Source organism: Mytilus galloprovincialis, chromosome 12 (genome assembly GCF_965363235.1).
Source record: "Mytilus galloprovincialis chromosome 12, xbMytGall1.hap1.1, whole genome shotgun sequence".
Classification (NCBI taxonomy): Eukaryota; Metazoa; Mollusca; class Bivalvia; order Mytilida; family Mytilidae; genus Mytilus; species Mytilus galloprovincialis.
Genome location: NC_134849.1, coordinates 19,706,506 through 19,721,457, shown reverse-complemented (window position 1 = coordinate 19,721,457; position 14,952 = coordinate 19,706,506). Strand labels below are relative to the sequence as shown.

Genomic DNA, 14,952 nt, shown 5'->3' with positions numbered 1-14,952 from the left:
TTTCTATTTACTTAAACTAATGTTATTGTGCGAAAACCAAGAATAATGCTTATTTGGGCCCTTTTTTGGCCCCTAATTCCTAAACTGTTGAGACCAAAACTCCCAAAATCAATCCCAACCGTTCTTTTGTGGTCATAAACCTTGTGTCAAAATTTCATAGATTTCTATTAACTTAAACTAAAGTTATAGTGCGAAAACCAAGAAAATGCTTATTTGGGCCCTTTTTGGCCCCTAATTCCTAAACTGTTGGGACCAAAACTCCCAAAATCAATACCAACCTTCCTTTTGTGGTCATAAACCTTGTGTTAAAATTTCATAGATTTCCATTCACTTTTACTAAAGTTAGAGTGCGAAAACTAAAAGTATTCGGACGCCGGACGACGACGACGACGACGCCGCCGACGCCAACGTGATAGCAATATACGACGAAATTTTTTTCAAAATTTGCGGTCGTATAAAAACTGCAAAATTTCCTTAAAATTACCAATTAAGTGGCAGCAACCCAACAATGGTTTGTTTGATTCATCTGAAAATTTCAGGGCTGATAGATCTTGACCTAATGAACATTTTTACCCCATGTCAGATTTGCTCTAAATGCTTTCGTTTTTGAGATATAAGCCAAAAACTGCATTTGACCCCTATGTTCTATTTTAAGTAACGGCGGCCATGTTTTTTGACGGATCAAAAATCGAAGCGCACATTTTGTGCAGGATATACCAGGGCTTCCAAAAAATATTTGAGCCAGCCGGACATTTCATATCTGATCCTGATTTTAATGCCTTAAGACTTAGTCAAAAAAGGCTATTATGGTAATCAGATGGCCATTCCAATGATTGACATTACATTAAAAAAAACGATTTTAAACTTTACTTTGATATGATATGAATTTGATGTTCGGATGTAACTGTTAAATTGGCAGTGCATCATTCAAAGTGTGCACATCAGCGTGCTCGTATCTGCCTTAGACTTTTTATTTGTGCAAAAACTTTAGTTTCGTTTTCACATTGTTCTAACCGGATGTTGACTTGACAATGGTAAAACATGGATACAGAGGTCTTCAGGCAACAGATAGAATTTGTAATCTTTGTAAAAATGGAGTGGAAGATGAACCACACTTTTTACTTAAATGTAAATCTTTAGAAAATGAGAGAGAGTCAATTTTATCAAATATAGTTAAAACTTTTAAAAATTTTAAGAATCTAGACATTCATTCACAATTTATATGGCTCATGTCTAATGAAGATAACTATATATTGAATCAAGTATGTAATTTGATTAATAATTTAAATACTGTAAGAAAACAAATTCTAGAAACTTAATTAGAATTGCTAATATTGTTAATATTTTATTTTACTTTTATATATCCATGTTTACTATGGGTACACTACTGCCAAAGGTTTGTCTGTTATTCGCAGCTAGATTGGATCTTATTTAATATGAACTTCAGGGCTAACTGTATTTGTCAATCTCATTGATAATAATAATAATTATAAATATATAAAAATAAAAAAAAAATGTATAGATATATATAACTATATATATATCACATATTGATGTTTTTGGTTTTCTTTTTTATGATTTTCTTTTGTTTAACATAATCATTGTAATCATTGTAATCAAATGTACATTTAAATTTATCTTGATTATTCTGCTTGTAATGGGCGTCTTTAATTGACAATAAAAATATTGAATTGAATTGAATTGAATTGGACCATAAACGGATACGTAAAATCCGTGTATGTTTACAAAGCACGACTGAGTGAAGAAGCTCTTTCCACGTTATTTCTTCAACAAAATACTTGAAATGAACGTTAGATACAGGTATCAATGATAATTTTAGCATTGTTGAAGAAATGTAGGATGCATAATTAAATTTACCACCTGTGCACATGCGCACACGTGTTCTAGTTCATACGACGTAGTTCTGACGATTTTTCATTTAAAACCTTTTTCAATTTTTCATCAAATCATGTTGATAAATTAATTTCTTTCTAATAATTTTAATCTTTTGGACTAAATCAATTAGAAACAAACCGCTGAAAAGTAAGAACAAAAATTGTGAATAGCCCGATCAATTTATACGATGTCCAGTACTGAACATAGTTCACCTGTCACCTGAACAGGTAGATTTCAGCTGTCCAACTACTAATATATATAAGCCTGATTAAAATTAGAAAGTATTGGATTAAGTGTTGTTTTGATAGTAATAAATCATCATGTCACATTTATGACCGGAAATGTGTTGATGTTAAAGGCAAAAGTTTGGGTCAAAAAGATCGTGAATTATGTAAAAATGACCGAAAAAGCCTTGAAAACTAAAAAGTATATGACCGTTTCATGCTTTGCCCAGCCGGACTTTTACCGGACATTATACAAATGACCGGAATATATGACCGTTTTGGAAGCCCTGGGATATACTAAGGAACAATCATGTTAAGTTTCATTCAAATCCATTCAGTAGTTTCAGAGGAGAAGATGTTTGAAAAATTGTTAACGACGACGACGACGTCGACGACGACGACGACGACGGACGCCAAGTGATGAGAAAAGCTCACATGGCCTTTTAGGCCAGGTGAGCTAAAAATTGGATGTGAAATCTGCTTGTTGAGCTATATTTACGAATGATGTCTTTATACCGCCCAAGTGTATTATAGATATGAATATATATATAGTTTGTGACTATTAGTGTCTGCAGTCGTAACATTTGGAATGGGTTGGCCTAAAAATGCTATAAGGTTACTAAATTGTGAAGGGAAGTGCCATCAACTTAAATGTTTAATTAGCCCAAGTCTAGTACTATACTTTTCATAGAATTCAAACAAGGAAAATATTGTGTACTAAAAAACTTGACAAATGAATTTCCTGATTGTGGTATAACTTTGGTGTTTTTTTATTTACAATTTATTCTTCCCTTATTAGTGTTTCTTTAACTATTACAAATTAATTTTAAGATGTTACAATATGTATATGGTTATCAATCTGTGGACAGTTATCTACCAATTTTTACTGCTTATGAACAGTAGTTAAAAAAAGTCCAGTTAGGGAAAGTATTAATTTATAAAAGGAAAATAAAATCAAACTCTCTAAAAAAAACTTCCAACATTCAACAATGAATATCCTTTTGTACAGAATAATAAATCAAAACTATTCTATTTTGAACTGAAATACTATGGCCTAAGTTAAAGCATTCACAATTTCCATAGCTTACATGCAACTCCATTAACATATATACAAAAGATTCACAAATAATTAAACTATCATGGCCTAACACCACCTAGCAATGAAATCATCCATAAAATGAGTCTAATTACCAAATAAATCATTTGACATGGCCTTGGTACAAGCTGTCAGAAAAATATCCTATTGTTCCCATAAAAATCAATTAAATGAAGAAGAAAATATCTTTCTGTAGAAACTCTCTGAGGAGGATAATTATCTGGTCATGTGTGTCTTGTCAATTGTCACAATAAGACTGGAATATGTTTGCTACATCTTACAAATTTATACAAAGAAGTGGAAAGGGGGATTGGGCAACGCTATGATGGACCTAGCTCTAACAATCAAATTGGTAACAGAGAAGGAGGAGGGGGAGTACTCAGTGCTACTGCTCTTTGATTCCCATCCACCCAATTGTCATTTTTAGATGGGGGCAAGGCCAGGAGCCTGGGATCTCACACATTTATATGAGGAGAGGACTGTGTAATATTGTGTTACTGCTCTTTGATTCCCAACCACCCAATTGTCACTCTTAGATGGGGGCAAGGCCAGGAGCCTGGGATCTCACACATTTAATTTAGGAAAGAACAGTGCAAGATTGTTGCATGGCTCTTTAATCCCTATCCACCAAATTGTAGGACAACAGCTTTTGCAAGGAATTGATAATTCTAATACCAAATGATAGCCTTAAAAATTGTTTGCTTATTTTTAGATATTCATTTGTAAGTTGAGACTATGTTAAATCAAAACTTTAAACATGTCTCAATACCTTTAGCAAAATCATAAAGAAGGTTTGAAATTGAATTCTTCTTCTTATTAAGATCCTGGAATTTCCAATCAAAGTCAAGTAAAAAAAATTACCAAACTCCTGGGAAAAACCAAAAAGGAAAGTAACCTCATCATCAAACAGATGAATTAAAAGCTCCTCCTCTAGAGCATTACTCCAGAAAGGACACATTATTTCCATTGCAGGAATTCTGGATTTGTCAATTTATTTTCTCTGGAATTTGGGAACAAAGCCCTTCTTGTAACTACCCCAACTGCAACTGGATAATTTTCAAAGTGTAAAAATATGTTAGTGTAAAGTTGAGTGATGAATCTAAATAAACAGCTGCGCCATGAGCACATGATACGCCCGACGTCTTGTGTGGAAGTTTTATGCAATAATCATAAATAGTTTCTGAGAAAGTTTTAAGCAATAACCATCTATTGTTTTTGAGACACGGTGGGACATGTGAAAACCCCCCCCCCCCCACCCTTTAAAAAAAAACCAACTAAATATCACTAAAATAAAATTTTGAATCAAACCAAAAAGTATACAGATCTTTAGATTAATATAACAAAGAAGTGTGTAAAGTTTTAAGCAATAATCATAAATCGTTTTTGAGATACGGCATGACATGTAAAATCCCCTCAACCTTTTTTTTACAAAATATTCAATAACTCAAAAAAGTAATTTTGAATCATCACCAAAAAGTATACAGATCTTTAGATCAATATAAAAGAAGTGCGTAAAGTTTTAAGCAATAATCATAAATCATTTTTGAGATACAGCGCGACATGTAAAAAAACCCTCCCCATTTTTTTTTACAAAATACTCAATAACTCAAAAATTAAATTTTGAATCATCCCCAAAAAGTATACAGATATTAAGATTAATATAACTAAGAAGTGTGTAAAGTTTTAAGCAATAATCAAGAATAGTTTTTGAGATACGGTGCGACATGGGAAAAAAAACACACCCCAGTTTTAGTTACAAAGTGCCGTAACTCAAAAAGTTTAAATCTTATTTTCACCAAAAAGTATACAGATCATTTGACCATCATAAGAAACAACTATATTAAGTTTCATGAAATTTAGATAAGTCATTCTCAAGTTACAGTGCGACATGTTAACGCCGGACAGACAGACAGACAGACGGACAGACACCATACATTTGTATACCATAATACGTCCCGTCAAAATTTTGACGGGCGTATAAAAATGCATCATACAGTCATTCATGACAGTGTAAATGACTTATATAAACCATGAAACCAAATTTCAGAAATCCTTATGATTTATTGTACTTCCTGAGAAAGATGCAACAAAAAATATTCATGGGGCGAATGGATGGACTGACTATTAGAAAGACAGACCTTTAACAGTATACACCACTCTTTTTAAAGCAGTGGTTTAAAAAAAAAGAGATGTGGTATGACTGTCATTGAGACAAGTATCTACCAGCTGAGACCAAAGGATGAAGTCAGAAGATGTAAACATATTAACTTTCCTTAAAAAACAAAGTAGTCTTTATAGCATTTCTGTATCAAAATCAGCAGCGATCGACAAGCTTGCAAAAATCCATGGCAGCTTAATTCAATACTGTCTGTTGTGACTATGATTAAGAGGAGTTATCAAGTATCTATTTATGCCTGTTTTCTTAATCATACACCAAATCAATTATAGACAAACAAAGAATCGACCCAGTTCAATTATCCCAGCCATCACATATAAGGTGTTGGGAGAAAAGAGTGTTTCGGAATACATCAAATGCATCTCCTGGGAGTTATAATTGTTCGATCAATTAATGAATAAAATGTAATATTTAACATATGAGTATATGTACTAGCTAGAAGCATGTGTATCTCATTTTAATGAATAGAATGTAATATTTAACAAATGAATACATGTACTAGTTAAGCATAAACGGGATAAACTTCCCCTTTAGCATTTTCAGAATACAGAAAACATGTCTCATAGGAGTAAATTGTCTGATTCATTAATGAATAAAATGAAATATTTAACAAATGAATACATGAACTAGGTAAGCATAAACGGGATAAACTTCCCCATCTGTTTTGTAAACATGAAAATCATAAGCAGCTTAAATATTCAGGTGTCAGTCTGTCATAAAAGAAATAATAAGTCTGCTTATCATGAAAACAGTTATAACAAAAACAATTGTATTATTTCTTTAAGGAAGAATATCATAAGATATAATCAATAAGAAATATGAGGACGTTTTTTCTTCTTGTCTACACATTTATCATGTTTATATACAATGTAGAACATGTAGACTATTAGACCAACTGATATTTTCCACGTTTGGATACTTTCTTTCCCTCTCAACATACTTAATATCAACATTTTAATGTTAATATCTGGGTCAACAACGAAATTACAAATATGCTGATCAAACTTTGTCATTGTTTGTCAAAACCATGAAATCAAACATATTCACTAGAAGTAGAAACAATCTTTTTGTTGATCAACAAAAATTGGTTCCCATGACAATAAATGAATCCTCAGCAAATGAATTAAACTTTTCTAATATTTTATCCTATATTTAATTATCGCACCGCGGGTAAATTATTACGTTGTGATTGGTTAAATGCCGTCACATGGTGACCCCCTATGAGACCGTAGGGGGTTAGTAAATTTCATTGGGGGTCCATGACGCGTTAATGGTGACGTCACATATTAATGTTGTGTTTCATTGTTTATTTTTTTAACAAAGCGCAGCAGAAAAATTCTAGCGTGCGATAAATTCGTTTTACGGTTAACTTATTAACTGACCCCTACGGATCCATAGAGGGTGAATAAAATCCATAGGGGACTCGGCCTATGGCCTCACCCCCTATGGATTTTACTAACCCTCTTTGGATCTGTAGGGGGTCAGTAGCGAACCATATAACTTATAATATTGTTAATTCAGAAATATTGCAAGTTTTTATTAATGGGAATAGTGTTGGTCATTTAAGTGGGTGAGTATAGCAATAATAAGAAATCACATTTTTATTTACATTTAATTGCAATATTATCTCTTATTTTTGTACTTTCATAAAAAAAAATCTGCATGAATTTACCATGTTTACAGTAAAACCTCAAAATATTATTTTTTTTTGCCTATTTAACAGAGGCCAAATAAAAATCAAAGAGCTGAATAGCTCTGAGGGGAAAGACGGCCCTTGTTTCTATTTTATTATGTTTTTGGAAAGGGGGGGGGGTATCTTTTGATAGTTTACATATGAAGAATGAAAAAGAGAACCGCTAGAACATGTAGAAAGGTTGACAATATTGAAATCAATTGTTGTTTATGTAATTTCATTTCCTTAGTTTAGGATTCAATTTGGACCAATGGAAGTGATCTGCATCTTCTAAATCTAAACATTTGATTAAAGTTGATAGCTAATTATCTAAAACTCAACTGAATTCTGTCATTTCACAACAACTACAATATTTTTTGAAATCTTGATTGTGTACCACTGAACTGCAGGCTAGGGCCATTTTCCATTTTTTGTGACAGTACTCTTGGATTTTAAAGTTTTTTCTTTAGAAAGTGTGGACTGAAAAATCTATTCAGTTTTAAATTTCCATTGTTAAAGTTCTTAGTTACAACTCTCATCACAGGGAAACAGGTACTAATAAAAAAAAAACAATATGAGTGATGTAAACTGTGTAAAGCTTGTTTCCAAATCATAATTTTGAAATATTTGTAAATATAAATATGTTAAAACTATAAAAATGCAAATTTTTTTTTTTTTTTTTTTTACCATTACAATGATTATGTAGGTACACAAAAATTTAGTTTTAATAGAAGACTACTAATCCAATGAAATGTCACATTTGAAGTGTTTAAATACTTTAACTTTTATTTTAGTGGATAATTACTCATCAATTGAGGTGCTCCTGAATTGGAGGAAGATTCTCAGAATTTTTACAGAAACAAGTGGTTTCACTAATTAACAACAAAAAGAATTTTAGCGACAAGAAGCGACAAGAAGAATATGTTTTTCTTGTCGCTAAATAGTCTTCTTGACGCTTCTTGTCGCTTTTTGACGCTTCTTGTCTCTAATTAGTGAGACCCGAAAAAAGTAATAAAATCGTTTCTTTCCCCTGTGTCATGTAACCCCACGATCTTTGTTTATTTTGAAAGTTGTTGACCTACAAATTAAAGTATTGCATGTTGATGTTTAAATCATCTACAGTAAACAATATTATGTTTAAATTTAACAAATACAAATTTGTGATTAGTGCACGATCTCTAAGAATGATTTAAATAACCAGTGAACTGGTGAAGGATATCCCTGCTTCTTCCAAGAATGACGTCACTATAAAATACAATGTAGGTTGGATATATTTAGAATATCTCGTCATACTAATTTTTCTGAATTGTTAAATAAACGTAAATAGTGTAAAGGAGAGTTCAAGATACGATAATTTCGTGAGAAACAGAAGGGAAATGTGTAAAAAAAGTGTTTAAAGTCAAACTATTCATTTCTGGGTCTCCTTCTCTTCAATCTAAGTAAGATTTGTTGGGGGTTTTCCAACACTATAACATGTATAAAAACAAAATGAATGATGTGAGGGAGTGTCACTCTGGTCAACCCCATAGGGGATTGACGGCTTGAAGCCGTCTTTCCCCAAAAATATGTGTGTTTCCTATGTCCCTACCTACCCTATATTTTAAGTCAGAAATAGACTACCTTAAAGTTTTTTGGGTCATTTTTCAATAAGCACAGTTAAGTCAAAATTTCTCTCCCATAGACCATAAAAAAATCTGTCTTTCTATAGCTACCTATCTTTTTTAAAAGATGTAGGAGAAAGTTAAACACACATATTATGTTATTTGGCCTGAAAGATAAATCAAATCTAAATTATATTACTTACATGTACATGTATGACATAATAATTGACCCTAAGAAATTAGATAACACATATATATGTCACCTATGACATGCAAAATTTCCTTATAGTCTAAATACTTTGTATAAAAAAAAACATTAAAAAAAATTATGCAAAATATGGGTGTGTGGTCTCATGTCATGTTGTTAAACACTCTGTTAAGTAATGCAGTATTTATTACATTGTATTAATACAATAAAAATTTCAATGTGAAAGCCATTAGTATACAGTTTATAGCTGGTTAAATCTGTGTAAGTAATCAGCTCATCTTGACTTCCTGATTTTCTCATTAGGATAAAGTTTATCAGAAGAAATCAGTCTACATGTACCCAGTACATATAAAATCATATATATATATATATATCTGTCAACAGGAAGGTCTATCAAAAAGATGGGTTTCAGCTATTGAAAATGTGTGTATCACTAGGCCTTGTAAAAAAATAGTTGTATTGCATACTTTTTCTTCTTTTCAATGCCCAGTGGCGGATCCAGAGGGGTGTTCTGGGGGTTGGAACCCCACCTTTTTTTTGGACGATCAATGCATTTGAATGGGGACATTTAGTTGGAACCCTCCTTTATCTTGGGTTGGGAACCCCACCTTTTTGAAATGGCTGGATTCGCCCCTGATGCTTTACCATACATGTACTCCTCTTTATGGAAATTTTTGGTTACACACTGTCTAAGTCCACAACATTTCCCTATATACATGTAGGTCTATTTAAAAATAAAATTCTTCGCTGAGCGCAGTCTGATACGAAAAGTTGTGGCAAATTTGGACACAATATTCAAGCTTGATTCTGTCTGAATTTGAAATGTGATCAAATTTTTGACATGTTTTACATTGTCTTATCGGGGCCTATTATAGCTGACTATGCGGTATGGGCTTTGCTCATTATTGAAGGCCGTACGGTGACCAATAGTTGTTAATGTCTGTGTAATTTTGGTCTTTTGTGGATAGTTGTCTCATTGGCAATCATACCACATCTTCTTTTTTATATAGTATAGGTTTCTGACACACAATAAATGTCAAGATCTTACAAATCTATTGCACAATACTGCACAATTAAAGATTCTTCTTGAAAATTTTTAAAAATAATTCTGAACCCCTTAAAAAAATTGGAACTCCCCAAATTTTTAGAATCCCCCCTTGAAGCAATTACCCCCCAAACTCAAACCCAGCCTTTCCTTTGTAGTATATGATTGTAGAATAATTTCACAGAGATCCATATTCTTAAACACAAGTTTTTGTCTGGAAACTATAGAAAAATGCTTGTTTTTGGCCCTTTTTTGGCCCCTAATTCCTGCATGAATTGGTCAATTACCCCCAAACTTAATCCCAGCCTTCCTTTTGAAATATGAAACCTTGTGGTACAATGTAAGAGAGATCCATACACTTACACACAAGTTATTGTCCAGAAACTACAAAAATGCTAGTTTTTGGCCCCCTTTTTGGCCCTTAATACCTAAACTGTTGGCACCATAACCCCCAATAATGCAATATGAATCCAAACCTTCTACTTGTGGTATTAAACATTGTGGTACAATTTCAGAGCAATTGAAAAACTTATACACAAGTTAATATCCTGAAAGTAGAAAAATGCTTGTTTTGGGCCCCTTTTGGGCCCCTAATTCGAAAACAATTGGGACCATAATCCCCAAAATTAATCCCACCCTTCCTATTGTGGTATTGAACCTTCTTATCAAATTTCATAGAGATCCATTCACTTAAACTAAAGTTATTGTCTGGACACCAAATGTGTCTTCAGATGACGCAGACGACATCATACCATTATATGATCCCAAAATTTTTTTGCAGTCGTATAAAAAATTAAAAGAGGCGAGTTGTTCTAAAATTTAATACATAAACTTCTAATCCTGATCATAGGAACATAGAATGTATACTTGGAAAATTATTGCCTTGCAAAATATTTGAATTTCAATCATAAATATTAAAAAGTTTCACTATGTAAGTCAGATTTTTCAAGAACAATTTTCCGAAGATTTCAAAAATACTTTTACAATTTCAAGACATAAACAATGTTCATGTTTATGTATGGTTCTTCAGGGTAGTCATTTTTTTTTTAGGAAATATCATTATGGACAGAAATTCAGTGAAAAAATATTGTTAGGTACATTTTTGTACAGTACAAAATGTACGTCACAGTGAAATTTTTTTCCAAAAAAACATGACAAAGTTTCATAGAAATGGTTACTTATTTTATTATTTTATTTTAATTTCATATTGAAATATTGTACACTGGACACCAACACTATCTTACATGCATTGTAAAATATTGTGTGGACAATATTTTCTTTGAATATTTGTCTAGCCTACAATATTTTATTCAAAACATTATTTAATGTTACACATGAACATGCATTGCCTCAAATTGGACCATTTTTAAATTTTAAATGCTCTAATTGATACATGAATATGATACATGTAGCAATGATATATTGTATAGGAAATAATTACTGTTAGAAATTTTAAATCTTTTAAATCTTTCGATTTGATTAATATTTGTTTACATGTACTTCATGGAAAAACTGACAAATAGCCTAACAACATATTGAAGCCTATTCTCTTAAATTATTTCATTGATGAAGAGTTATCTCCCTTTTGTTACAACTTCAAACACAGAAATTGCTCAACTCCTTTAGTTCTTGATATATTATTTTTTTTAGGCTTCAAAATATTGTTAATAAAAAGTAAAATCATCTGCTTATATTATTAAAAATAAGCAATATCATCTTAAGAGTGAAATCTTAAGTGAATACTACTTTTAATCATGTTAAAAATTACTTTTTTTCTGATAGAAACAATTTACTGTTAATGAGTTTGTGCCATACCCTCACACTAGGGTTTAATCATCAGTAGTTTCAATATGCTGGTATATTTATTTATTTCTTAATAATATAAGTATTTACATCCCATGATCAACAAGAACACTTAAATTTATGCTGTGGTTTTTTATCAACTCAGGTGGTTTTTTATCAACTGAGGAAGTTTTTCTTGCAGTATTATATAAACAACTGATTTTTGACCGAAATCTAGTTCAAATAATTATCATGTCTTGATGTTTCATTTTTCATATGGCAATAACTATAAATATTATATTGAAAGTCATACTAAGAAGACAACATTGCTAATCATTGACATTATTTGGACTGCTTGCATTTATTTTATATTTATAAATTATAATGAGGGGGCTGATGGGATATTTCCGTTCTTCGTGATCGGCGCATTTTCGCTATCGTGATCCGTTTTTCTACAGATTTATTTTTCGTGATTCGTGATGAAACCATTGTTCGTGAATCGTTTTCATTGGAATTTTATGTTCGTTCTTCGTGATTGAGACATATTTTTCGTTCTCGTGATTTTTTTTTCATAACGAAAATAAAGAGTTCCATTGAGTTGTCTTTCTTGGCTTAAAAAGTTGAAGTGGCGCGATAGTTTTAAAAGTGCAATTAGGTCATTTATTAGTGCAAGCTATGGCAGCCCCCATGGCTGAGAGCCGCAGCAATAACATTGTCGAGGTTGTGATATTTTATGTAGATCCAACCTGTCTTGGACAGGAAAATAAATTTATTGGAGGAAAAGAGAGAAATATATACTTTATAATCTCTTAGTTTAGCCTCAAGATAAAACACAGATGTGGTTCCGTGGTATTTACGCCAGTAAAACATTTTTATGAAATATTATTATTATACAATAAAAGAAGTCAGAATGTGACTGTTTTTAACGATTTAATTTAGAACCTGGGAGAATTCAACATGTAAACAAGTAATGAGCCAGTAATGTATTTGATTGTAGCTTAATTGCACCAAACAACCAGCTTCTGAATCTCTATTATCGAGATTGATTGGTGATACTCTTTTTATATTTTCGTGATCCGTGATCATGGAAATTTATTTTCTGTGACTCGTGATTGACAAAAAAATCAACTCGTGAATCGTGATGAGACCCCCCCATCAGGCCCCTCTATAATATGTTTAACAATTAAACATATTTTTTTTATAATCTAAAGGCATGATTTTATATCAGACTTCCGTATACATTGAAAAGTAATTCATTATCCCCAAAATTCAAAAAATGATTTATAGTCGTTCGTCCCCACTTGACCCCTCCCCCTTTTACGTTCACCCTTATGTAAATATTTTGAACGAATGTCATCATGACCTCATGTACAAAGCTGTATGTTTAATTCAATTTTATCATATATCTCAGTATTTAGGCGCATTCATGAAAAGAGAGAGAAAAAACTTGTGATTCACATCACACCATAACATGATAAACACACGTGTTTCACTGTTTACAAAATCGATGTATGAGACGAAGCAGCCGACGCACGACTTCTTACCTCGTAAAGGCCGCGTACAGCAATCCTAACACTGAAACTGTCAATAAAGTTATAGTATGTGGTTTGTAGAAAAATGCCAATGTAATATCATCCACAGATTTCTCATTAATTATCCTAAAATGTTCTTGTTCTTCATCAAGAGGAAGGTCATCATCGCCGCTCGCCATGTTGCATAAGAATAATAAAGAGTTTTAGTAAGGGAGGTAACTTAAGTGTTGTTTTTAAGATAGGCCAAACAAAAGAAAAAAGGTGGTTTTATAAAATCAGAAAGTTCGATTCATTCGGGATTTAAATTATCTATAATTGTATTAAAAAGATACAAGACCCAAAATAAATGAATAGACCACATGAGAATACACCTTATCGCTATTTGTCCGCCATTACTGGACATCACACAAGTTCCCGTAAAATTTTGACGTCATAATAGAAAATATCTGACGCCACAATGGAAAAGTGATTGTTGTATGACGTCAAAAGTTCAAGCGGGACAGATTCTCGGGTCAAGCGGGAATAGCGATAAGGTGTATAAGTTAAAGTACAACTACACAAGAAAGGAATCAGGAACACTCGGCCCAAAGACAACTCGGACCAAGTCAACTCGGACTAATTTAAAACTTTTTAAACTATGGATCAATTTAAAAGACAACTATGACCAGTTTGAAAGACAACTCGGACTTATTTAAAACTTTTAAAACTATGGATCAATTTAAAAGACAACTATGACCAGTTTGAAAGACAATTCGGACCAATTTGTTTTTTTACCATATTTATCTTCTCAGTTCACTAATACTATTTTAAATTGATGGGACACTGTATTACAAAGATCTTCGAGTCAAAGCAATTAAAACAGGGTACTTATAAAGTGAGAAACGGAATCGAAACGAAACGAAACGAAATACAACGAAACGCAACGAAATACAACGAAACGAAACGAAATATAACGAAACGAAACGAAATGAAAAATGAAGAAACGAAATACAACGAAATGAATCTGACCCTTATGCTATGCAATTGTGTGGTGCTGTTGATGTAGTTATCATTGTTACAACCACGCTAAAACAGTATGTAAGATGAAAAGAAAAACTCCTTTGATCTCTTAATTGAGGATTGTAAATTAATTTATTGTTTATTGAAAGACTGCATACTTTTCTACAACCCCGTGTGGACGTGCTACCCGTTCTGACGTACAATATAACACTTTGATGTTCCAAAAATACTTTTTAAAGGCATTGTCTTTCATCCTGTCGGCTCCCTTTATCATGCCTGAGTTTATATATGGGTAAGTTGTGAGCGTGAGAAAAAAAATCAAAGGTCTTTGAAGTTTTCTTAAACGCATTCAGCACCAGATGTTGCACGGGCTCCAGCCGGGTATATATAAAAGGAATATTTTTTATTCAACCGTTATTACGCAAAATGGAGCCCAATGAGAAGGAAAAGAAAATGTAAGTACCCTTATACATGTACATTTTAAAATTTATTTCGACAGTGTTAGAACTTAAAAACATTTTGATGTTGAGTCATTGCAATTTTTAGTAGCTAACCAGCTGATATCTGATATCTTTATAGACCATAATGGCAAAATATTTCAATAGCCCAGGTCATAATAAATTGTGAATAAAAAAATGATTATTTTAAGAGTATTTTAGGGGTTTGAGGGTTAATGTATATAAATGGTCTTTAACGTCCAGTGGCAAGTCAAATAAATATT

At 32.2% G+C, this 14,952-nt stretch overlaps 1 protein-coding gene across 1 annotated transcript in view; it reads right to left on the bottom strand.

Moving 5' to 3' along the window:
* The window catches only part of LOC143055437 (phosphatidylserine synthase 1-like), a 47,188-nt gene extending 33,773 nt beyond the window's left edge, over window positions 1–13,415 (bottom strand). The window contains exon 1 of the mRNA XM_076228582.1: window positions 13,245–13,415. Coding sequence (XP_076084697.1) covers window positions 13,245–13,411 — 167 coding nt within the window. The 5' untranslated portion in view covers window positions 13,412–13,415. The remainder of the gene's footprint in view (window positions 1–13,244) is intronic.
* Window positions 13,416–14,952: the final 1,537 nt, after the last annotated feature.